This window comes from Sceloporus occidentalis, unplaced genomic scaffold (assembly GCF_023333645.1).
Source record: "Sceloporus occidentalis isolate IW3139 unplaced genomic scaffold, rSceOcc1.0.p SCAF_175, whole genome shotgun sequence".
In the NCBI taxonomy this organism is placed as follows: Eukaryota; Metazoa; Chordata; class Lepidosauria; order Squamata; family Phrynosomatidae; genus Sceloporus; species Sceloporus occidentalis.
The window spans coordinates 454,212-480,761 of record NW_028317155.1 but is presented as its reverse complement, the minus strand read 5'-3'; the positions used below and the strand labels follow the sequence as shown (position 1 = coordinate 480,761).

General features: G+C 39.7%; 1 protein-coding gene across 1 annotated transcript in view; it reads right to left on the bottom strand.

Moving 5' to 3' along the window:
• LOC149279011 (pre-mRNA-processing factor 40 homolog A-like) overlaps nt 1-26,550 on the bottom strand; it is a 35,595-nt gene that overhangs the window by 5,315 nt on the left and 3,730 nt on the right. Inside the window, exons 3-23 of the mRNA XM_089501503.1 lie at nt 26,092-26,235; nt 24,310-24,378; nt 21,619-21,729; nt 21,053-21,158; nt 16,490-16,517; nt 15,616-15,798; nt 15,065-15,176; nt 14,771-14,835; nt 13,514-13,678; nt 13,013-13,121; nt 12,319-12,469; nt 11,810-11,943; nt 9,974-10,088; nt 7,539-7,630; nt 5,706-5,822; nt 5,459-5,596; nt 5,198-5,293; nt 4,471-4,570; nt 3,822-3,902; nt 3,598-3,659; nt 3,318-3,482 (exon numbers count right to left, since the gene is read on the bottom strand). Coding sequence (XP_089357629.1) covers nt 3,318-3,482; nt 3,598-3,659; nt 3,822-3,902; nt 4,471-4,570; nt 5,198-5,293; nt 5,459-5,596; nt 5,706-5,822; nt 7,539-7,630; nt 9,974-10,088; nt 11,810-11,943; nt 12,319-12,469; nt 13,013-13,121; nt 13,514-13,678; nt 14,771-14,835; nt 15,065-15,176; nt 15,616-15,798; nt 16,490-16,517; nt 21,053-21,158; nt 21,619-21,729; nt 24,310-24,378; nt 26,092-26,235 — 2,343 coding nt within the window. The remainder of the gene's footprint in view (nt 1-3,317; nt 3,483-3,597; nt 3,660-3,821; nt 3,903-4,470; nt 4,571-5,197; nt 5,294-5,458; nt 5,597-5,705; nt 5,823-7,538; nt 7,631-9,973; nt 10,089-11,809; nt 11,944-12,318; nt 12,470-13,012; nt 13,122-13,513; nt 13,679-14,770; nt 14,836-15,064; nt 15,177-15,615; nt 15,799-16,489; nt 16,518-21,052; nt 21,159-21,618; nt 21,730-24,309; nt 24,379-26,091; nt 26,236-26,550) is intronic.

Below are 26,550 nucleotides of genomic sequence, written 5' to 3'. Positions count from 1 at the left end.
TAACTGGGGCCAGGTTGGCAAATAAAAGGAAATAAATCCAAAACATGCAGGTTTCTCAATCATAGTTTTTATTAAATATGAAAAAATAGTTTACATGTGAATGAATATTTACTAGTAAAACATTTTTCTTATAGGGTAGTCTTATATTCAGGCTTTTTCTTTTTTTCTTAATATTCAAATTTTGGGGGGTCGTCTTATAATCAAGCAAATACGGTAACTTTAAATTGGGGCTGGAAAAAGTTTTATTTTTGCAATTTTGTCTCTCCCAGTCAGTTTTGAAAGCGAAGAAAATTCCACAGAGATGGCAACGCCAAAGGGCTTATGCTGCATGAAGAGCTAGTCCTGTATAATGGATAGTTAAATCAGTAAGATTTCTTCAGTATGCATCATACAGGGCCAGCTCAGCCATTCTTGCTGGAGACTCCAGTGTTGGCCCTTTATGCACAGAAACTACAGAAAGGGAAGCACACCCTAAACAGCATACACATTCAGATTCCGGGATGCTACTGAAATGACCGACATGTACACACAACAGAGACGTGTCACCCAAATTCTGAAACAAATCATCTAGTTGGAGGAACAAGATGTACGGTTTCCAAAATACCAAATACTGTTAAGATGGCCCCCTGTGCTCTGCCCCTGTCTATAGGGCAGTTCCCGGCTAATCTGGGCCCAGAGAGGGATGGCAGTGTGGCCTGGTGTGTGCAGATTATTTTTTTTTGAGTTTTCGGCCCATTCGTTTTTTTAGGCCAAGAATTTCTTTCCCTGCTCGTTCAGTTCGGAACAAAATTCGTTGCCCGGTGCCTGCATTCACTCTCACTCCCTCCCTCTCTCACACTCTCGTTCGCTCTCTCTCTTTCTCTCTCTCACACACTCTGTATTTTTCCCTACCTTCTCCGCCAACCACTTCTGTTTCCGCATTTCCTCCTCATCTACTTCACATTCTATCTTTTATCTTCTCCCTTCTCTTCTCCATTCTATCGTCAATCCTAAATCCTTAATCTTCTTTCTTTTTCTGCATCTCCACAGACATAACCCGCAGCTTCCACCAAAATGGCGGTGTTTCAGTTACAGAAAGCGCCAACTGAGGGCAATATGGCGGAGCTTTGGGTGACATCCTCTCCTGATCCTCCAATCGGGGAAGATGACGTCACTGCAAGTGCTGTAATTTTGCACTGAGGGCAATAGGGTGATGTTTGCCCTGATGTCATGTTCTCAATCCACCAATCGGAGGACAGGACATCACCGCAAGCGTCATTTCACTCTCACTTGAGCTGAAATGGATCAGAAATGCAGTTGAGACGTTGTTAATGTTGTAAATAACTACTGCAGCTGGAAATGGATGATTTTTAATGGAATATCTTCATAGGCGTACAAATGCCTTTTATCACTCCCATCACTCTAGTGGTCCAATGATATGTTGTGTTTGCTAATGCAAGGTTAAAGTTAAAAGGCTAATTGATCACTAGAAAAGTATTTTGCAATTATGTTACAGCTAGAAAATGGAACACTGATGGCAAGCCAGGCCTTGTTGTCCAACATCAGTGCCTGACCTCAAATGTTCTTTTGGCTAAATGGGCACGAATTCCCAGAGATGCCCTCCAAAGTCTTACGGAAAGCATTCACGGAAAAGTAGAGGCTGTTATAGCCAAAAAGGGGTGATCAATCAATATTAACGCCCATGGTTTTGGAATGGGATGATCAACAAGCTCTTATAGGTGTGATGGTCAGGTGTCCACATAATTTTGGTCATATACTGTAGCGATGGTTCTTTAGTTTTGTTTATGGCCAATTGAGGCTTTATGCGGACTCCTTGTGGAGAGGAAACTTTGTATAATCCTGTGAATACAAAGCATTCACCAAACTGCAAACATATACACTGATAAACATGAGGCTTAGGTACTGAATGTATTTTGGCCTAAGCACACCAGCTCTCCTGCCATGTCAAATCACCACATTGCAAGGTTTGTGTTTGAGTGCTGGTAATATGAATGTAGACTGGAGGGGGAAATAGGATGTGCTAAGTATTAGTGTAATTTAAATGGATAGATTATACACATACATTCTAAAGAACTACATCTAGAAATGTTTAGACACCTAGACAATTTAATGCACCATACAAAATACAGTACTCAAGCCTCATGGTTACTTAATATAATATATAATTTGCCAGTTTGGTGTATAAATGTCCAAACCTGTGTCTACAGTATTATACAGCGGATATTCGCATGCCTCCACAAGGGGTCTCCAGACAGCCTGCTTGGGTGTTCAGAAAGTACACTGGCATTTCTCATTTTCAAGTATGTTCTGGCAGGAAGGGGACCTATACCAAACTCCCTTTTACCACAGATAAGTAACCATCACTTTTTGTGTGGATGGCGTTTCATACCATATAACACTAATTCCATTGTTATTACAGTAAAAAAAAAAGTCAGAACACAGTCAGGTGTGTTCCTTTAAACATAGAATTTGATGGCATCTAATTCCATCTGTACATGCATTCTACAGAAAATAAAACTTATTTACTCAGTTCCTAACCATGTCTTATGTTTAGGTTATCAGAATCAGGAATCTGCCACACACCACAGGAACTCAGGTGCTTAGCTGTGCCAGGAAGGGCCAGCTCCCCAGTAAATCAAAATAGAAAAAGGCTCCAGGCACTCAAGGGTTCCACTCAGGCAGGTTTATTGAAGGAGAAGGACAACAACGTTTCGACCTCACGATGAGGTCTTTATCAAGTGTTAAATAGATGATAAAGACCTCATCGTGAGGTCGAAACTTTGTTGTCCTTCTCCTTCAATAAACCTGCCTGAGTGGAACCCTTGAGTGCCTGGAGCCTTTTTCTATTATGTTTAGGTTAGTCTTATGTCTATCCATGCAAATTAATACATCTGACCTGTATTATCCTTTATCACATCTGCTATTCCATGTCTCCCACACCTTCCCTATTAAGGCAGAACCATTTCATGTTAGCAACTGACACTCAACTCCACCAATATATTTTTTAGTGCTGCACATGTGGAAGCTACAAAAGCACCAAACCTCCACCGATTTTACAGACTCCTGGGCCACTGGCCCATGATCCCAAATGCCCCTAAAAGTGGGACAGCAGCTAAAAAAATCAGAACTGTTGGGAGGTATTACCTGTGAAACCATATGTTGTTGGAGTGAGTGGGACACCTCAGCACAGGGTGAGAGGCTACTTAGCTTTCCTGGGTTCTAGTAGATCAGCTGTTTATACTTAATATCTACACAATCTGCTGGATGCCACTGTCTGCGCTGCACCGCATACATCCAAAGCAGGATCCCCCACTTACTTTCTCTCTCCGCGTGCTCTGTTTCAGTGATTTGCGCCGACTGTCTACTGACTCTTCTTGATTGTGATCTCTCTCTTTTACTTTCTCTTTCGGCTGATCACTTTCTTGCTCCCTTTCTCTTCTGCTTCTCTCTTTAGCCCTCTCTGTTTCACTTTCAGGGCTGTTCTATTGTGCAGATAAAACAGCATCTAATAATGATCAGCTTGACTTACTTCCCAGAGTTCTTTTACCAGCCTGTTACACCACTTGGGACAAATGAGCCTTATGCCTCTTGACTTACCGACTTGTGCCTCTTTTTCTTATTCTTCTTTTTTTGTCTCTTGGATTTCTTGGAACTATGTTCTGGACAAAAATACAAAGGGGTTATTAATGGACAACCCGTCTAGCAACCAACATTATACTTTTAGAAGACAACATTGTCTCATCAGTAACATTAAATGGCAGGACAAGGTCAGAATGAGCAGTTGCTGTGTGATCCGAGTCTATAACCTTGACAAACGTTACCTGATTCTGCAGATGAGGAGATTTCAGAGCCAGATTCAGAGTAATTTCGTTTCTTTCTTTTCTGTGCTCTGTGGTGATGATTTTCATCTTCAGTTTCTGAACCCTATGAAGAGCAATACAACGGAGGTAGGCTTTGAACAACAACACTCCCAAGATACCCCTTTCTACAATAATTGGTGACACTTTAAATGCCAATTTAATAATAACATGGTTTAATCTGTCTCTGGCTGTACTATCTTGTACATGTAAAAGCAAATGTAAAGGTTGTCTGACATACGCACTTGTATAATATACCTACTACTGATTGTCGACTTGATTAGATTTCTTCTTTCAATTGATGATAGGATCTCCTGAGCTGGTTGTTTATCCAGAACTTCATTCAGTATGGTATTTCAACCACCTATGCCTGTTTTTGTTTTCTACAAACTGAAGCCTTCCCAAAGGTTCCTGTTGAACTTTTTTACTATACCAGATTATAACAGCTTTGGATCTAGCGATGCTGAAATTTGCTTGTATTCTTGTATTGTATTCTATTCATATGGTCACACTATGTAACCAGAAGTGAGAAAATCCTATCAGGAACTTGCCTTCTCTCCTCCAGGGTTCTCCCAGCCTGTAAATGTGTCTGGAGCTTTCTTCTTCCCTCTGTCAGCAGAGTTTGGGGACTGGGAACGAGAGTGTTTACGGTGGTGCTTCTTGGATTTTTTGGAGTGTTTTTTACTTCTGGAGTGATGGTGTTGATATTCATTCTGCATTGTAATAAGTGCAAAACATGACTACCATTTACGTCTAATATATCCTGGAATTCTGCACAGATATTAAATGTAGCATGTAGAACAGGCTCAGGGCATGAAATATAGTTACAAGGGAATTCAGGGCATAGTGACAAGAAATCCACCCCAAAAAATGAGAACGGATGGCCATAAACAAGATCTTCTCATATTGTTGACTTCATTCATACATTTCTGATACATTTCTGCTAGGTGGGATACTAACTTAGTCAGAGATGTTATACTAACCTTATGTTCATTGTGCTATGTTTACTACATACTACAACAAGACACACATTGTTGGGGATACCCTCAGGTCAACTCATGCTTCAGCAGACCCCCCCAAATCAGAGACCCACAAAGAGGCGCATCATTAGTAACCATCACTTGATGCCAGTAGTGCCTTTTGCTTCTACACAATAAAACGTGATTTTGATTTGATGTTGCATCAACTGATAGCGAAAATGACTGCCCAGGATAGTTAATTCACAGTAACTACAACATCATTTATTTTCCTTAGTTTTGACATTATGTACCATAGAAGACACTAAGTGCTGTGCCTTCTAAATTAAACGTACAGGGAACATCTGCATGATGAAGACATACCTCAAGAACCTGCAGGAACTCTTTATAGAGACGGATCCTTTCCGATTCCACCGTGATTTGGTCAAAAGCACCGTCACCAACAAAGCGCTCTCTTACCTGTGGGAACACAGAGGGATGCCTAATTTAAAGATGGGGGGTGCTGAATGACATATTTCGGGTTCTTTCAGGTATATTTAATGCACAGAACAGTAGAATTTGGGAAAGGTGACAGATCCACTCTAAGTTTTAGAGTCTCCAGCAACAAGCACAAACTGATCTTACATCATCCCAGGTGCAGTCTGGTTCCAGAGGGGGTGCCGCCTGCTTCAACATGCTTTTGAAGGCAGCTTCCTTCCTCCTAAATTTTCGAGCTTCCTCCTTTCCCCGTTCACGTTCTCGAGCTTCGGCTTTCTCCAAGAGCTAGGCCAAATTAAACAGTGGGATGAATCTTCTGTTCTGGTTAAAGCCACGCGGTGCATCCTGCCGCCACCCATTCTCCCACATTTGGCAGCTGCCCAGGGTCACTTACGCTATTAAACGTTAGCTTAATGTTTCCTGCATCTAGAGTAGCTGCCCGCTTATCAAAACTGATGATGTGAGCAAAGTCTTCGAAAGTAGTGTTTACTTCAACACTGAAGCTGCGATCCTGTAGGGGGAGGTAACACATTATTCCTCCGAGAAGGAGCCCAATTTACCAAACCACTCACTGGTTCACAATTAATAACTTTGCTGAAGTCAGCTAAGGTGTTCGCTTGAAACGGCACTTCCAAGAAAGTATGTTAAAAACACACAGATATGCACAATAAGTTATTGACACACTTAAGGTTGAAACACAACTCTACCGTCAACTCCCCCTTTATTCCTTAAACGTCAGTGTTTAGAATGAAAATGTTTCCCGTAGTGTATGAACATTTTTAGCTTTTATAGTTTTTAAGAAATAGAAAAGGAAAGGAGTGAACTTCAAGGAGAAGGGAAGAGACCCAAGAGGGTAAGGAAAGGAGTGAACTTCAAGGAGGAGAGAAGAGACCCAGGAGGGTAAGGAAAGGAGTGAACTTCAAGGAGAAGGGAAGAGACCCAGGAGGGTAAGGAAAGGTGTGAACTTCAAGGAGGAGAGAAGAGACCCAGGAGGGTAAGGAAAGGAGTGAACTTCAAGGAGGAGAGAAGAGACCCAGGAGGGTAAGGAAAGGAGTGAACGTCAAGGAGGAGAGAAGAGACCCAGGAGAGTCTGCCCTTACTGGCTGATCAAACACATTGCGATCAGCAATGCAGGCTATGGAGCCATGCTTTCCGACCACAGGGTGTAGATCAGTGGACATCACTTGAATCCGTGACATATAAGAGAGGTCCTCAAAGGGATCTATGCTCATTCAACTTGGAACAGCGCTAAGAAAATACTATTTTTTTTAAATAGGGTAATATTTAAAAGATAGTCCTCTGGAATTTAGAAATATGTGTATGTGGAGTATTACTGCAATCACGGAACAAAGCATAGTATAATTTGCGTGGGTTCATCAAATATTGAAAATGGGAATTATGGTTTAACAAACATATGATAAACATGACAAAAAAACAGAGAAACAATCAATATAATAAAATTGACCAGCAAACACGTAGAAACGTGCATGGCTGCTAGAAGTACTAATTCATCAATGTTTCCATGTCATCCTAACTACCCAACTGTGTATCCGAGTTACACATTTCGCAGTTGGAAATATTAATTGGAAGCCAGTATTGATCTTAATAAAGGGGGTTAATGGTTTTATTTCTCTATAGCTGCCATGCTCCAGGAGGAGTTCTTTTTACGGCTGTAATATAGATTTTAAAGGTGCTGTTCCACAAAACATTACTTGCACACTTGCAGTATGCTAAGCAAATAAACCATAGCAGATCTCAGTTTTATTCTTTACTCCGAGGGTTTAATGGGAAACTTTTAAGAATATTTCTGTTTCTATGGTAGCAACATATAAATGCTTGATTTTGAGTCACATGACAATTGAGTGTTCAGACAGAAAATATGAATGAGTCAAAATGTTACATGATTGAAGAATTCTATCTGTAGAAGTATTAGGAATTATGTTTTTTTAGTGCTGCACTCAGTCACAAAGGTATTAAAACTGAACAGGGTAGGTGGAACAACAGCTTCAAGTGTTCTATGCGTGCCGTTCAGTAGCTGTTTTATTGCAGGTAACAATGATATAAGAGCTTTGAAGAAAGGAAAAAATACAGGCTAGATAGTTTTACACCAGATAAGCAGAACGACACACATTATTTGTCTGTCTGAATGAAATGTCTTTACTGCTTTTCTTCCACTTATATACCTTGGTTTGTCCGTCATGTTGAATTGTGAATCATTGATGCTCACCTTCAATATGTCTTTAATGATTTTTTTCTCATCGTGAAAACGAGCCTTTAGGTCTTCCACGTAAAATTTAAACAAGTCGAGTGGCGTTGAACCTGAGTATGACATAAACACAAAAAAGAACACTAGGGCTGCAACTAACGATTATTTTAATAATCGATTAGTTGGCCGATAATTTTTTCGATTAATCGAGTAATCGGATAAAAAAAAGCATTTTTTTTTTTATTTCAAATAATGTAATAAAAAACGTACAATTTACACTTTTATCTCTTTATTGCAATGGCCTCTCTCTATTCACCTTCTTATTTTACTGACATAATAATAAAAGCTACAAGAACCCAAACACAGTGTTTCTCAAACTAGGTTTTAATACAAAGTTATTAGTAAATATTAATTCATATGTTAACTATTTTTCATATTTAATAAAAACTATGAGAAAAAAACACTTGTTTATATTTTATTTTATTTACCAAACTGCCCCCAGTTATGCACATCTGACCCCCAGCTTGCCACTCTGCCCCCATATATGCCTTATCCCTCCTATATGCCAGAGGTTCCACTGTGCCCCCTGATATCCCACTGTGCCCCTGATATGCCTTATACTCCTTATATGCCAGTGATATGCAACTGAGCCCCCTGCTATACCTTTTACCCCCTAGATATGTCTTATGCCCCCCTTATATGCCTAATATCGATATGCCTTATACCTCCTATATGCCTTATAACTTCCAATATGCCACTCCCCCCCATTTATGCCTTGTACCTCCCTATATGCCACTGTGCACCCTGATATGCCACTCCGCCCACCCATAAATGCCCTGCACCACCCTGAAATTCATTATACTCCCTGATTCACCACTCTGCCTCCCCCAGATATGCCTCCCTGAAATTCATTATACCCCCATACACCACTCTGCTACCCTGAAATTCATTACACCCCCATACACCACTATAACTCACCCATATACCACTCTGCCTCCTCCCCCCTCCCATACTCCACTCTGCCTCCTCCCCCCTCCCATACACCAATCTGGCTCCTCCCCCATACAACACTCTGGCTCCTCCCCCTCCCATACACCACTTTGCCTCCTCCCATATACTACTTTGCCTCCTCCCTTACATCACTTTGCCTCCTCCCATACACCACTCTGCCTCCTCCCCCCTCCCATACACCACTCTGCCTCCTGTCAGCAACGGAGGTTCACAAGACACCAGGGAGCCGGGTAGAGAGGCAGAGTGGCGTATGGCGGGGGAGGAGCCAGAGGGGTGTATGGGAGGGTGGCTCCCATACACCCCTCTGACTCGTCCCCCTCCCATACACCACTCTGCCTCTCTCCCGACTCCCTGGTGTTTTGCGAACCTCCGTTGCTGACAGGCACTTTCACTGCAGCTTCATAGAAGCCTCAGCGTACAGCGCACAGCGCACAGACAACTTCCGTCTCTCCCCTCCACTTCCATACACCCCTCTTATTCCTCCCCCCTCCCATACACCTCTCTGCCCCTCTCCCGACTCCCTGACAGGCACTTTCACTGCAGCTTCATAGAAGCCTCAGCGTAAGTGAAGGGCAGTAACGGAGGCTGTCTGTGCGATGCAGACCCCCACCGGCTGACAGAGAGGATGATCCTCTGCAGGAGACCTCGATTCTCTGTCAGCCGGTGGGGGTCTGCATCGCACAGACAGCCTCTGTTACTGCCCTTCACTTACGCTGAGGCTTCTATGAAGCTGCAGTGAAAGTGCCTGTCAGGGAGTCGGGAGAGGGGCAGAGAGGTGTATGGGAGGGGGGAGGAATCAGAGGGGTGTATGGAAGTGGAGGGGAGAGACGGAAGTTGTCTGTGCGCATCACACGGACACTCACCGGCCGACAGTGAGGGGAATCCAGGTCCCCTGCAGCGTTGCGGGGGATCTGGATTCTAGCGTTATAAACCGATCTCTGTTTTAGGTCGGATTATATAAGGAGAGGAGTTTTTCAGAGCATTTGCTCTGAATAAAACTCTTTTTATATATCGCTAAAAATCGATTCGACTAATCGATAATGAAAATCGTTGTCAACGATTTTAATTATCGATTATTATCGATTAGTTGTTTCAGCCCTAAAGAACACTATGCTGAATAACATGAGGGCCAATAATGTTTTCCATAGCCAAAACCCAACACATCTCATCTGCCTCTATAGTGTAAATCAGGCTGAAAAAATGACACACAAACTGAAAAGAAGAAGAAGCAAAAGGTCTATGCAATATCAAACTGCTGCAGGACATTTAGACGTGTAACAGGGAAGACACACACACGGTACCATTGGTCCACCAGCATGCGGATGTTCACGTTAATGGCCACTTACATGCTTGTGTCAATTAAGTTTTTAGGATGGGTGGTGCACATGTGAATGTATATACAGTCATGGAAATAAGGTAATATTCAAAGCAACAGTGAGAATAACCTGTCTGTCCCAGCATGTTGGCAAAGCGAGTGTCTGTACTGACTGAAGGGTAAAGCTCCATCCAGGTAGACATAGAATGTAACTGACCCGTCTCATGAAGCTCATCCAGAAATACCTGAAAGGTACATTATACAAACATTACAATATATACTAAACATATAATCGTTCTGAAATATACCCACTAGGGCAACGGGTCATACATAAATATATATAAATATAGCCTACAAAATAAAGCCTATGCTTTAAAAAGACAGAAAGGTCTCATAGACACACATGATAAAGCTTTTCAGTAACATACATGTAGATAGAAACTGTAAGAAATCCTGCACAAGGATTCCTTAATCAAACATCAAAAGAATGAAAAGTAGCACATAAGAGCTTTCCAAATGGTGTTGAGTTATAACATCACAAAAAACTCAACACTTCAGTCACTACACAAAACTCTTTTTGTTTATTTTGTACATTTATGTCTTTATATCTAGGCGAGAAAGTAAGGGAAAAGAAAACAAGCATTGGAGCTGGATAACCCGAAACATCCTGAACGTTAACATACTTATTGCAGGAAATAAATTGGGATCCCCTAGGAAAGTTTCTGCTCATTCATCTCTCACAGGGTAAAATACACGTGTTGTTTATAATAAAAAAATAAAAGAATTAACCGCCCCAGGGGTTTGGTTACTACAGTTCTATTCTATGCAGATTTACAGCCAAATCGGTTGTTATTGCACATTCAAGCCAGCTGTTTCATAACGGTCATAGTACATTAAAGAACCATCCAAAAGTAATATTTATGGACAGATTTGCTTCATTCCAATTCTACATGATTTCCCCACATTTGGCTTTACTTATCAAAAGAGTGCATCTGTTTTGAAAGTCACTGGGTTTGATAACGATCTACTTTGGTCACAATGCCATCTACTGGTATTTTCTTCAATGATGTAAAGGCAAATGTAACTTACTACAACGCAACCAAACACACTACGTAGTCACTATATTGATAATATGCATTATGAAGTAAAGGTAAAGTACCAATATTACAACATATTTTACTAAATTATTTTATAGAACTATTTGGTCATACATGATAGAGATTCATTCCATCCGCTGCTGTGTGTTCAAGATGTACCATTGGCTACAGTGAAATTACCTGTAAAACTTGCTGCTTATATGCTACTTCAGTCAAAATGGAAACACACAGTGCTCTCAATAACACAGCTCCACTAATGAGGGCAGGATCACCCGTTTAGATTGGGGGCTATGATTGCAGCTTGGCTTTAAGCCCTAACCAAGAGGACTCCTAAGGTATTATGCACAGAGACAAATTTAGCTCCATTTCAACAGTGGTCCTCACTTTGAAGCCACCTAGAATAGCATGGAGCTTGCCAATCAAAGCGCTGAGGCTTAAAATGTTTTTGCCTGGCAATATAGTTCATATAAATAAACACAGGGTCCATGGATCAAAAGCAGAGAACATGGTGGCATGACAAGGTAGACCATGTGCACTTGCTCATCTCACCAGTGGTAGGGTCTTAATCTAATGTGATCACGGCCAAGATGAGCATGGATCATGATATATATGATATATGTGCACAGGGTAGAGTTAGTGAGACGTAGGTCTACGTCGCAGACTTTTGGAGTAATAATTAATCTCACAGTGGGAAGCGGGAAACTCCAATTCTGTGACCAGTCCTCAGATTCTTCAAAAATTGACAACCACGTTACCTAAAAGGCATTGTGACCTATTAAAATCATGTTTATTGTATACTCCCAATAAACAGCAACTGGCTTTACAATGTGCAAAAAGAAAACTCAAACAAAATACTCCGCAAGGAGTACCTGAAAGGATTCCCTATTCTTGCGTTGCTGACGTCTCTCCAAAATCCTGAGCTTCTCCTTCTCCTCTGTCTCATCCTTTTCCAGAGCCCGAATGTGCTCCTCAAAGCAAATTAATGCATCCTCCTTATCCATATCTCGAATAAAAGAAACACACAGTATAACTTCAAGGCAAAATCAATAATCCCACTCAAGTAAAATGTTGTAAAGTAAAAATCGATGTTCTTTCCCTTTTTGAACTTAGTTTTAAAGGGACACTATAAAGTCCCATACAGCGCCACCAACAAAAAAGGCATATACTTTGTAAGTATTTTAATATTTTAAAGATGAAAATGCCGTAACTCCAAAGTGTCAGCCCCTCAGCGGTCCAGCACCGAAAGCATTTAGGGGATTCTCAGCTATCATATGCACTTTAATGTATATATATATACGGTATCTCCCCAATAGCAGTAGAGTCCATCAGCTGTTGTAACATTTTAAAGCAAAAAGCTGGTCAGCACTAATTTACTCACTTTGCAACTCTTCATCCTCTGCAAACATAGGGTTGTCCATAAGGTACTGCTGAGCCTCAGACCATGTGGTGTGAAAGCTGACATTATTCATGTCGTACAGGATATTCTTCAGTGCTTGTACATTGCGTTTCCTCAGCTGTTTTGCTTGTTCCTAAAAAAATATAGGCTTCTTTTCAGTGGTAGTGATGTTTCAAAATCCTTGGATTTGGAGTGTGATGGTTGCATATTTATTAGCAAACATGTATAATGCACAACCAAAACTTTCTACTTCATGAAAACCCTATGTTATTGGTCTGACTCAGACACCAATACTCATGGCTTGGCTGGAACAGTCTTAACTGCTGGCTTCCCCAAAGAGTGTCCTGATTTCAATGATCTTTGGCAACCGTGCATGAACATGTGCAAAACGAGCACGATACGATGCCATGACACGTCACAATGCTGCTTGTGTGTGGTGGTACACGCAAAGCCTGCAGTCATCGGCTTATGGTAAGGAGTACTACCAGACACGCTACTTTTAATAGACTTCATGGTATTCTTTGGATCTTTTGGCAATCTGGAAGCATGTATGAGGAACACAACTTCTGAATGAAATCCCCACTTTGAAGAAAACAGGGCCTTTTGCATCAATGCTATATAGTTCTCAGGCGTAGCAGTTCTATGTTATGAAAAACAAATCTAAATTCCTCGTTACCTTTTCTTTCTTTGCTAGGAAGAAAAGAACATCATCATAAATCTCCTTGCGATCTCTCTCTGGAACAATGGCCCACACTTCTAGTTCTCCAAACATCTGCTCAGCTTTTCTGCAAAATGTTTTTTTTTATTGAATTTTGGTTTTGAAACAATGCATATGTAAATTTTTCAAAGCCCTATTTTTAGGTGCCCACTTAAGCAGCTAGAACTACAATATATAGCTTGGCAAGTTGGCTGCATAGCCACTGACTTTTTCCAACCCCACTGACTCCAACAGATTTCTGCTTAGTAAGGACTCAATAAGGACTGTAAATCAGAATTGGGGACTCACCAACACTTTCATTTATACTCAGAAACCCTCCTAGACCTAGATCAGCAGCATCACAGTCCATTTTAATGCCACATTTGTTAAATAGTTGACTTTGATGTCATGATATCAATCTAGTGACATTATACACCTCCTTCATCCCCAACTGAAGTCTCCCGCCTGCGGAGAGCTTACCTGTAGCGAGTAGTAGATGTCATCTTCTCATGCTGCTCCAAGAAACGTTGAAGCTTCTCTTTAGCTTCCTTGGCCCGGAGCCTGGCCTCCTCTTTTTCCTCTTTCTCACGCTGGGCTTTGTAAGCATTGAATGCCTGCTTCTTCTCACTAAGCTTTGGAAGTGCACTTTTTTAAAGAGAGAATAATACAAGTTCTGAAACCAAAATCCCAAGTTCTCTATTTACTATTTTTTTTTTTTTTAGACAGCAGATATTACGGAATATTGAAGACACAAGATTGAACGACGATCTTCCCAAATGTTATTAATATAATAATAATAATTTCCGAAAAATTTGAAAATGTCAATGTATATCGCTAAATGTACAATAACGTAACCTACTGCTGTCTCCTTGAAAACGTAATCTTGTCCTAACATATAAATCTACATATACTTTTTCCCCCTTTCCATTGGATGTAGCAATTTATGCGTCTCTCGTTCTTGTTCCTTAAGAAATGTACTACTGTTTCTTTTTAAGTATTGTACCACCAACATAAGCCACATTTTCCGAAAAATATTTTGATCATCAATCTAAACCATGCTCTTTATGGGACTTTTAGGTGGTTGCTTACATGCGGACAAAATAAAACCAAATTCTACAGGAATGGAGGGTCAGAACAGAAAAAGTGAGTGAAAAGCTTCTGTTTTTAAGAGATCGCAGAAAACTCAGATACAGTATGCTCATCACGTTCATGGAAGGTCATTCAGCAAAATAAGTTCCAATGCATTCCAAACAAAAGATGAAAATAGCAAGGTTAAGTTTTAAAAGTATGACAGAGAAGGAAGAAAAAAAAAACTTGTAGACAACTTGGAGTAACACATCTAATGTCGATATCCAATAACTGAATAAAAGTGAGATCACAGCCATCAACTAGGGCTTCCTGTACTGAATACAGGCATCAGGGTAAATGCTTTCAAAACTCTGTTACGAGTCTGTTGCAGCGTCCATTCATCTAAGGAGGCCAGATTGAACAAACATGCCTCAACACTTCAGATCTGCGGTCAAAGAGTCAGGTCATGGAACACAATATACAGTTCTCCAGCGGCAGGGAGAACTTACTGTGAAGCCTAAATAAACATATTTACTTGGGAAAAAAAATGTATACAATTTTTGAAAACAATCTGTTACGGAATTTTAGACTTAAATAGAAGAGTTAAATAATGTTTTTTGCAATATAAGAATTTTTTTTTTAATAATTTTAGGAAATAAGATTTTCTACCTGTAACGTGGATCGTTAATAATCATTTTCATTGCTTGTTCCCATGATGCATTGGAAGGAACACCCTGCAAAACACATTTGGTTCTATTTCACTATACATCCTATTTAATATAGTGGATGTAGTACAGGTTAAATCATTTTATTCCTATCACTATATACAGAAGCCCAAGATGTCAAACAATTGCCCCATTTAGTGTAGTTTAGAGTGACTGTGAAAAGCCTGCAGCTGGGCTTCATATCTCCTACTTCTAAAGTATCACGTTCCAAAATACGTCTCCTATTACAGTGCTTTACCTTGTCTTTAAGCAACTCTTTGAAGAACTGTTTTGCTTCTTCCTTTGTGCTCCAGCTATAAAACTTCTTCTCGGGTTCTGCTATTCCACCATCCTCAATTTGGAGCGGCTCACTGCACAAACGTATTGATTTAAAAAATAGCATGTAATGAACACTCTAATAGGTTAATAACGCAGCGCAGAAAGCTTCAGGGCACAACATTTATAACAGCGCAAATTAAAAACCGAGAAAAGCGAAAAGAAAATGGGGACAAAAACAACTGTACACTCTTTGCTTGTCAAAATGCCACAAAAGTCTTGTATCCACAGTAAAAGGACAGGCAGCAACTTCTGTATAACGAGGGCATTCTAGCTGTGAGTAGTTACCTTTAATTCAGAGCACAGCGTTTCTCCCTTATCTTTAGCAGAACTTCAGACATCCATGTTAAAGAGGGTTTGGGGTGGGGGGGCACTTTGTACTTTATACAGTTACATAACATTTACTAAAAATGTTGAATACCCCAAATATATATTTATATATATTATATTTACTGTGCCCCAGATCCGCTTTACCTATTAATGACATCTTTCTGATACACAGTGCTATCCTCCTTTGGGGCTTCGGTTTCGGTGGAGTCAGTGGGCTCGGGTATAGCGGACTGTGAGGCTGCCATCTCCTCGGTAGGTGTCATTTCTGCGTCAGAAGAAGCGGCAGTTGAAGGACTGGACACAGCAGACTGGATTTCGCGTTCAGTGCTGGAACAAGAAACAGATTCCAGTTTAAATTATTCTCAAAACCTCAAGTATGTGTCTCCTGCTTTGGGCTTTGACAGATATGGTCTGGGACTCGCCAGCGGTGCCCCACACACTCCCTGTATATTTCATCTGTCCATTAAGCTTCCTTCAAAATCGTGGACCCCTAGAGCATATATTACACATTAAGAGCATATTATTATTATCTTTTATTTATATAGCGCCAACAGTTTACGCAGCGCTTCATACAATACATATATTCAAGGGGTCTGACAAGACGAGAATTGACAGACTAAGACAGACCGACACATTAGGTGGAGAGAGCCCGGCTCGCAAGCTTACAATAGCATTAATAGTTTAATACAATACATAGCTTAATACAATAAAATGTCCCCAGGAAGAACTGGTTAATGGATTGTATAATGGGAACGCACATACAGTGCAGAAAATATGAGACAAGCTCAGATGAGAATGGAGGGCATTTAAACAACCTGCCCTGGAGTGATTCTCTGCTTGTGCTAATTTCATATTTTTTGGAATGTTATAAAGGAAAAGACAGCATTACAGACACTGAGTGCATTTAGTCCACAAAATCACAGCAGCCGAGAGGCTCGTATTTATCTATTGTGTAAAAAATATTTGAAACATCTCAGATTATTCAGGGTAAAACCCTGGATCCGTTTGTGTGACTCACCCGACTTTCTCCTCAAGTTTTATCAAAGCTGTAAAAGAAACAAAGCTGTTATTCTCATAACAAGAATAACCCTGACCCTAACATGCCTGCTATTACAGACCCTAAAATTTACATTTCCAGAGGTACTCACAATTAGAAACGCAGGAATGCTTTTGACATACCAGTAGCAAAAGTTATGTGTATATGTGTGTGTGTATATATATATATACGATGTCAAAACATAGAGTATTGCAGAGTATGCGGTGATACCTTTTTTATTGGACTAACATAATATTAAAAAGACAAGCTTTCGAGAGTTATCCTCCCTTCATCAGGTCTGAAGCAATACTGATCAACATGATAGAGGTTACAACTTAAAACAAGAGACAAGTGGAGTTTGAATGATACCTTTATTGGCTAACTGAGTAAATATAGATTGCAAGCTTTCAAGACCTCTCAGGTCCCTTCATCAGGCATGTTATACAATAATGTGAAAAACCTCTCTTTAAGTATCAGTCAAACAGTATGGTTACAATTGGGAAGCAGATAAGCAGATACTGTAACCATAACAGTATGGTTACAATTGGGATAGCAGATTATCTGCTTCCCAATTGTAACCATACTGTTTGACTGATACTTAAAGAGAGGTTTTTCACATTATTGTATAACATGCCTGATGAAGGGACCTGAGAGGTCTTGAAAGCTTGCAATCTATATTTACTCAGTTAGCCAATAAAGGTATCATTCAAACTCCACTTGTCACCTGTAATTCTACGGCTAACACGGTACCAACTCTCATCTTTTAACTTAAAACAAGTGAAGGTATAAGAGGGGGGGGTTGAGTGGGGTGTCGTAAATAATAGGTCTGGAGGTGAGAAATGCAGAGAGGTAGAGCGATAACCCAGGGACAGAACAAATAAACTTAGGGAACCAATAACCACAGTAAAACATCAAAGATAACAGCAATTACACATTGGATGACTAGATGAAGTTCATATGAAGTTCTGGTAGTGTGTAAGGAAACCAGAATCCACATTAAGTCCCTCTTTTATGGTGTTAAAATGTGCAATCATTTTCATCTCAAATGTTTTTCTTTCCTGAGAGTCTCTGAAATTTCCTTTGAGTACTTTAATTTTTAGGTTTTGGATGGAGTGATTGTTCTGTGTGAAATGATGTCCTACCGGGGTGCAATATTTTTCTTCCTCATGGTTTTTGATGGAGCTTCGGTGCAGGTTCATTCTAAGGTGCAGCTTAAGCCCAGTTTCTCCAATGTAGCCCCCTTTGTCACATGCAGAGCATTGTATCATGTACACCACGTTTGCCGATGTACATGAGTAAGAGTCTTTGATGCTGTATGTTTTGTTGTTGTGACTGGCTGTGTTGCTGTCACATATATGTTGGCAAAGTTTGCAGCGGGATTTGTTGCATGGTACAGTGCCATTCTGTGTATGCTCCTGTTCTGGGGCCAGTTTGCTGCGCACTAATCTTTTCCTCAGGTTTGGTGGTTGTTTGAATGCCAGTATTGGGGGCTGAGGGAATATTTGAGAATATCGGCTGTAGGTCTTTAATAATTTTGCGGATTTCCTCAAGAGTTGGGTTGTAGGTAACTACCAGAGGGTTCCTGCTTGTTTTATCCTTTTTTTTTTATTCTAGAAGCCTTTCCCGTGGTGTCCTTACAGCAGATTTAATTTTTTTGGATATAGTTTTTTCCTTGTAGCCCTTCCTCTGAAATGACTCTGCCAGCGCGCCCAGGTGTTTGTCTCTGTCCTGAGTGTCAGAGCAGATACGGTGGTATCTTATGGCTTGGCTGTAAATGACACCTTGTTTAGTGTGTTTGGGATGAAAGCTTGAATTGTGAAGGTAGCTGTATCTGTCTGTGGGTTTTCTATACACGGAAGAGTGAAGAAAGCCGGAGGTGACAGTTATAGTGCAGTCCAGGAAGCTCACACTGTGTTTTGAGAAATTCATTTTGAGTTTTATAGATGGGTGGAATGAATTGAATGATTCGTGGAATTTAAAAGGTTTTCTTCTCCTTCTGTCCATATTATGAAGATGTCGTCGATGTAACGATAATAATTATGCGGTTTGTGGGGGTGAGTGGCTAGGAATCTCTGTTCCAAGTCAGCCATGAAAAGGTTGGCATATTGCGGTGACATTTTGGTGCCCATGGCTGTCCCGGTCATTTGTAGGTAGTTAGTGTCATAGAACTTGAAATAGTTGTGTGTCAGTATAAATTCTATGAGCTTGGCGATGGTTTCACTATCATATTTTTGTGTGGCATTGCTGGAGGAGAGGAATTTAATGCAGGTCTCAATACCATCTTTATGGGGGATGTTGCTATATAAAGACTCCACATCCATGGTTGCAAGTATTGTATTGGCAGGAAGGTTACTAACTTGGCTCAGTTTATTGAGAAAATCAGTGGTGTCCTGTATAAAGCTCTCAGTTCTGATAACTAGGGGCTTAAGAATGTTTTCTATAAGGCCAGATATAGATTCGGTAAGAGTTCCCATACCTGTAATAAGGGGCCGCCCTGGGTTGCCTGGCTTGTGGATTTTGGGCAGCATGTAGAAAGTGCCTATTTGAGGATTTGAAGGCACAAGATTTTCCAATTCTTGTTGCATGTGTTTTGAGAAGGATCTGATAAGTTTGATAAGATCTTCTGTATATTCCCTGGTGGGGTCCTGGTTCAATTTTTTGTAGTAGAATTCATCTGCCAATTGTCTATTTCCTTCTGCCATGTAGTCCTGGGTGTTCATGATGACTACTGATCCGCCTTTGTCAGCTGGCTTGATGATTATGTTTTTATTATTCATTAAATTATTCAAGGCATTTCTTTCTGAAGGTAGGAGGTTGTGTAGCATTTTTTTCTGTTGTGTGGTAGCGAGGGATGCTGCTCTTGTGTGGAAGCTTTCAATGTAGTTGTCCAATTTCATATTACGTCCTGTTGCAGGTGTAAAGTCTTTGTTCTTTTTTCTCTCATTTTTAACAGGACTGGATGTGGTGTTTTCTTTCTCAAAGAAAAATTCCTTAAGCCTCAGTCTTCTAAAAAATTCCTCCAAGTCTGAGTATAATTGAATGTGGTCCAGGTTTGTTCTTGGACAAAATGTAAGCCCCTTGGATAGCACTATTTTCTCAGGTATTGATAGATTATGATTGGAGAGGTTGACAATTTCTCAGAAGACCCCATAGTGAAAAAAATATTCCCTCAGCCCCCAATACTGGCATTCAAATAACCACCAAACCTGAGGAAAAGATTAGTGCGCAGCAAACTGGCCCCAGAACAGGAGCAGACACAGAATGGCACTGTACCATGCAACAAATCCCGCTGCAAACTTTGCCAACATATATGTGACAGCAACACAGCCAGTCACAACAACAAAACATACAGCATCAAAGATTCTTACTCATGTACATCGGCAAACGTGGTGTACATGATACAATGCTCTGCATGTGACAAAGGGGGCTACATTGGGGAAACTGGGCTTAAGCTGCACCTTAGAATGAACCTGCACCGAAGCTCCATCAAAAACCATGAGGAAGAAAAATATTGCACCCCGGTAGGACATCATTTCACACAGAACAATCACTCCATCCAAAACCTAAAAATTAAAGTACTCAAAGGAAATTTCAGAGACTCTCAGGAAAGAAAAACATTTGAGATGAAAATGATTGCACATTTTAACACCATAAAAGAGGGACTTAATGTGGATTCTGGTTTCCTTACACACTACCAGAACTTCATATGAACTTCATCTAGTCATCCAATGTGTAATTGCTGTTATCTTTGATGTTTTACTGTGGTTATTGGTTCCCTAAGTTTATTTGTTCTGTCCCTGGGTTATCGCTCTACCTCTCTGCATTTCTCACCTCCAGACCTATTATTTACGACACCCCACTCAACCCCCCCCCTTATACCATCACTTGTTTTAAGTTGTAACCTCTATCATGTTGATCAGTATTGCTTCAGACCTGATGAAGGGAGGATAACTCTCGAAAGCTTGTCTTTTTAATATTATGTTAGTCCAATAAAAAAGGTATCACCGCATACTCTGCAATACTCTATTTTTTGACATCGTGTCTACTGGACTAATACAGCTTCACCCTTTTACACATATATATATATATATATATATATATATATATATATATACACACACACACACACACACATATATATAATTTGACTGACAGGTATGCATGTTCAATCCTGGGCAAAATCAGCCAATGTTAATAAATGTACGTGACTACACAGTCTAAAGTAATGTATACACAATAGGGAGCTTGCTTAAGAGAACAGCAGCAATTGTATGTAAAGACCAATTCTGGGGAAACATTATATAAATGGCAAATTCCCTACAGCAACCAATCAATAGCCCCCACATAATCTTCTAAAATCACTGAGTTAGGGAAATGGTTTTGTTTTGTGTAATTAACATGTTCTACTGTATTTCTTAGCTATAAATTAATATCACCTTATTTTAAATAATTTTGCTTCTATCTGTATGATATTCTCCATTTACTAGTTTCATCGGCATTTGACGTTTTTTTTTATATGTGTGTGCAGTTCTGCAGGTTGGTTACCTTCTAATTCCTCCAAGTCTTTGGGCTTGGTCCAGCGTGACTCTTTGGTCTGGGAGTTATAGTAGTAGGATTTTCCTGTATCAGACTTGTATTCCTTCCATGGACACTGAGAGAGAAGAAGCTGTAGAGACAGATAACATTTTGTCCACAGGCTTGGCTATGGAAGCAATCAATCACATCTAGTTGGTTTTATGTCCTACTGAGGGTAGAGTGCAACTGGATGGCTGAGATACAAACCTAGGTTGTCACATAGATACTCACAGCATAGCGATGGTATTTTAGTGGTGTATCGCTGTACACAATTACACACTAAATGTTGATTTACAAAAGAATATAACTACAAGACACTGTCTTTGTCTGTTTTGACTTCAACACATTGTTTTAAAAGCAAACAAGACATTGATGATTCTGCCTTAGCCTAAACATTAAGAAAGGAAGACAGCATCAGCGGATGGGTAGACTGGACATAAAGTGCTGGTGGTTATACTCATTATACTACAGTGCTCACTATACGTGGATATATGTGCCATCGTGTTGTATCAGTCTGGAACGTGCTCTCTCTTCACCTCTGTTTTGGATTTCATCTCATCTGGCTTCTCCCAGGTAGACTGCTTGGTGTCAGCGTTGTAGTAGTAGGTACGTCCATCTGGTGCCTTGTGCTCAGTCCATAAGGTTTTCTATCAATGCAAACATAGGTGTACGAAAATGAAAAACCTCATGCTGCTAAATATCTATTTTATTATTGCCAAAATTAGAGCCACATCTGAAACGGAGTGTGAAATTACAAAAGGCATCTTTCTATTATTACCAATAATTACAGGGTGTCCTACTACAACTCCTAGCAACCAATGCCTGCCTTGAGCCCTCTGTGGATATAGATGTTATTTTCCAGAATACAAAACTGCCCTCTTCTAACTTTCGGCATCCAAAACCCTTTGTTTTGTGGCCTTATACTAGGGAGAAAAAAAATAGAACTGATTAATGAACCACTGACTGAATAAATCCACCAAATCTATAAACGTATTAAGCTGCCAAGTAATTGCATTAAAATGATAATTGTGCACTTAAATGAATTGCTAAAATAAATTAAAACTGGATTCAAACAGCCTGTATGAAAATAAGTGTTCAATGAAGCGTATATATGTGTGCCAACATGCAGGGTATTTGGACTGTACTGGACTCTGCAGCTAAGTAGGGTGGAAATAATTTCTTTAAATACAAGATTATTAGTGATAAACCTTTTTTGGAACATCTTGAGTTGGGGCACCATCGTCCACAGCAATCTTTGGTATCTAGAAGGAAACGTTAATGACAAAAAGTGAAAAAAATGCCACCGAGAATCATGGCAACTCATTGGTAAATATCAAATGATATAACACTCCATGCTGTAGACGTGGAAATATTTCTTGGAACGAAAGAATGTTATTCCCAGTGAGAGGAAAGCCAAATAAGATTAGTGTCAAAAAAAGTTAATGGTTTAAATTAAACTATTAAGTACTATACCTATTGTACCGATAATAACGTAAAGTAAAGACGTTCTTACAACTTCCTTAAGGAATGCCTATAGCACATAGATAACTTGTATTGGAAAAAATATTTAGAATGGATACATTAAGCTGCCCGTTAAATAGAATTACGAGGGGAGATTTCACCGATCAGCTCCATAATCCATTTTATCCAGGTTAGTCCTGCATGTAGCCAAGCAATCTATCCCATTTGCATTTAAATCTTTATCAGAGCCGCTAATAGACACATATCCCCACACAAAAAGTACTACTACTACTGAGATAACCTGGGGAATTGCAGTGATGCATTCTAGTGCAGTTCTAGAATACAACATTGGTTTATGTGTTTACTGTAACATAGTTAATTCACCAAAGAATCTGCTTACCTGGATAACATGTTAAACATGATAATGAGATAATTTTAACACCACCTTACGCAATATCCTTCTTTGACCATGCAAATGTTTGGAGCTGAGATAATAACACTTGTGCGCCAACAAACACTATGAACAGCAAACCCAATATTGTTATTTGTTGTGCTTCATTAACAAGGTTAATAGCGGTGTTTAGTGTGACAAAAAGAGTACAAGAAGCGATGCCTCCTCTAATGTGGGGCACCAGTACCATGCATAAAATATATGGTTGGCTTTATTGTGAAGTGTTTTAGACAAAAACATAAATTTCGGACCAATTCTACTCACAGTAGCCGCTGGTTGTGTCACTGATGCTGTAAAATAAAATAGTGAAATGGTAATCAATTAATTTAAAAGATTTAAAAAAAAAATGCACATTTAGAATAAGGAAAAGCAAAAGCATTAGAGGATTAAAAGGAAAAAGTCTAAGAAAATAATAAGTAAGAAAAAGTTAAGTCATGCAGTAACAACACATTTTTTAATTTGATGATGATAATGAGGAAAGAAATAAAGAGAATTAAAATAAATGAAAATTAAAGAAAATCGCAAGCCCATCCTAATAAAATACTACAAATATTTAAGCGCGCCAGGCTACAGATATCCTTCTTCTAACAGCGGACCTGTTACTCTCCTGCCATACGGGATACTCACAGTTCACAGACTCTGCTCCTGGAGCAGCTGCCTGCCAAGAGAAAAAGTTACATTATTATTTATGGACGCAGGATCCTGCTTATAATTGGAAAAAGGCTGTTAATGATTTACCACACTCGTAGAGGTCCCAGCCTCAAATAAAAGCCTAAGAGTTGGTGTCATCTCAACCTGGATGGCCAGGATAAATTCACAATGAACCTGATGGCAGCACATAATGCTACAAATTACTGTAAACAATTTATGTTTACAGCAACATATACCAACTGCATTCAACACCACTTATAGTATATTAGAATCTATCATAAATGTACTGTCCCTCCAAAGGATGTGTACACATTTGTGCATCACGCTTATAGCAATAACTTTTAAAGACACAAAAATTAATGCTATAAATACACATTTTGGGGATGTCCACTATTCTTTTTTAACATGGGATGTAAAGTTTCTTTTTTCTTGTATTTGGTATTTTTGCAGATATGGCGGTGACAAGTTCCAGGGAGTACATCTTATATTACTAGCAGGGAGATCAATGTGTCTTGTGAAGATGGCACAGTTATCAACATAAAGCTCTCCAAAGACCTCACTGAAAAAGAAAATTCCAGAGAAAAGCAGAAAGCATAGCATAACAATTTACAGCACTGCAACAACCCCACGACATGCTAGCGATCTCTATGTCCAGGTTACTCACTGTTGTAGAAGTGGATGTTACCGCCGGCAGCATCATGGCTGGCATTAAGGGAGGCACTAGACTTGGAAGCTTTGGAGGCAAAAACAGTAAAAGTTATTAGCAAAGTTATAAAGCTCCATCCATGGAATTGCACTCTTAAATTTGAAGGACAACACAAAGAAACTACAAAAGACTTGTGTATTATATAATTTAATGTATTGTTTTATATAGGGCCATCATATTCCGTGGCGCTGTACAATTATTTATAACAGAATAATTTGACTTACAGAAACAGGCAAGGGGGCCCTGCTCCAACAATCTTGATAGATTAGATACAGACAGACAGTGTATAAAGGCGTTGTATGAGAAAAAGCTCCTGGTGGGCCCACCTATAAAGTTCTTTACAAGTTCTCACCAAAATACAAATGAACTGGAAAGAACGACAGCCAAGAAAATATTTCTCATCCCAAAAATATATGTAAAAGTATGTGTGTGTATTGTTCCTGTGTTTGAAAATCTAAATATCACAAACTAAATCCATTGATATATATTTGAGGCCCTCTTTAACCAATTCTAGTTTTGTCATCACCGTTGAATGTATGCATTGGAAAAAGCTTTGTGGAAATTGTTGGCGCTGTATAAATAAACACGTAGGAAGTATCTCAGCGGTTACCATACGACTTATTACAGAAATACTTAAAGATTACACAGGCAAACTTGCTAGTCTCTTCACTTTGTCCTTGATCACAAGGTTAATAAAATGTTAGGCTAAGATTCAGACATTTACAAGGTGAGGGACTGTTAGTGTGGTTGAAGGATAGCTTTCCAGCTGATGACAGGACAGACCAAGCAATAGGTGATCTGTAGCTGCACAAGCCCTAGAAGAATTACCATCTGTTTACTCAATTTAGAGATCTACCCAAACTGTAGTTACAGTGTTAAGTGACAATACATTAAAGTAACTCAATCTACTTCGTTTTATCCCATCCGCAAAAGCTAGATCCTTCTTGACCATGGGGATGGCAAAGAACATCCTCCCGTCTAACCCTCTGATGACAGATTGGTCTCCCCTCTGTCAGCTGGAGCCAGCATTGTTATGACAGTGTTTAAATGCCCGGAAATCCGTTCACGTCTCCATTTCCCGCTGTGTCACATATGACAGTAGAAAAAGAGACCTCGCAGGTCTGTACAAAACCTGTTGTGATCTCTGATGACCCCCACCTGCTGACGATCAATCAAAAAAGAACGGCTGCAGCACAGAACGAGATCACACTTCAAAAAAGAGGGAGCATTTTTGTTGTTGTTGTTGATAAAAATAAAACCTAAATCGTTATGGGACACCTGTGATGTTTAGGGATAACTGGTAATAAGTCTATAAAGACTCTGAGGGTGGTGCAAAAAAAAAAAAAAAAGGTAAAAAAAATAAAATGAAAAAAGGAGTAAATAAAAGCAAAAAAACCCCAAAACATCCTGTACCCCTCCAAGTAAAAATATGAGATAAAAAAACCTTGTTGTCCAATAGGTTTAAAAATAGAGCTGCAAAGGAACGTTTTGGCTCTCCAAATATATAAAAAAATGTATGTTATGTGATATAAAGCTGGAGATGTTTCTAAACATAAATTGGGTATCTCTCTGGCAGCAGCAGCTATCCTAGATTTTTTGTTATTAAATGTTGTTTTACATATTAATATTATTTTAAATAAAAGCCCTGATTCTTGTAAATGTAAAACAAATGGTCATTTAGGGGTTAAGATTGAGATCAATAGTAATACATCTCAAGATGCATGGAATGATTTGCTGTACCTGAGCAATAGGTGGTGGGCCTGCCATGGGAGGAATCATCGGTGGCATCATGGCATGTGGGATTGGAGGCATTGCTGGAGGCCTTTGTCCAATTGGAGGCAACCCGATTGGAGGAAATGGAGGTGGAAGCCCTGGTGGAGGCATCTGTAAAATGTAATGGTAAGCAATTAGCGGTAAACTATCCTTCTTTACATTGCATTAACATACCATGATCAAGGACCTACTAGCCTGACATGCGCTGGAGCCAAAATCAGTTTCTTAGTCTCAGGTACGTGTTACATTATATTTATTTATATAGCGCCAGCAGATTCTGTAGCGCTGTTACAATAAGTGAAATAATTTAAAATAACACACAATAACAAACCGGTACAAAAAAAAAAAAGAGAAGATGGCCCTGCTCTTGTGGGCTTACAATCTGGTCCAAATAGGGTTCTTCTAAAGAGATCAAGATAGTTCACC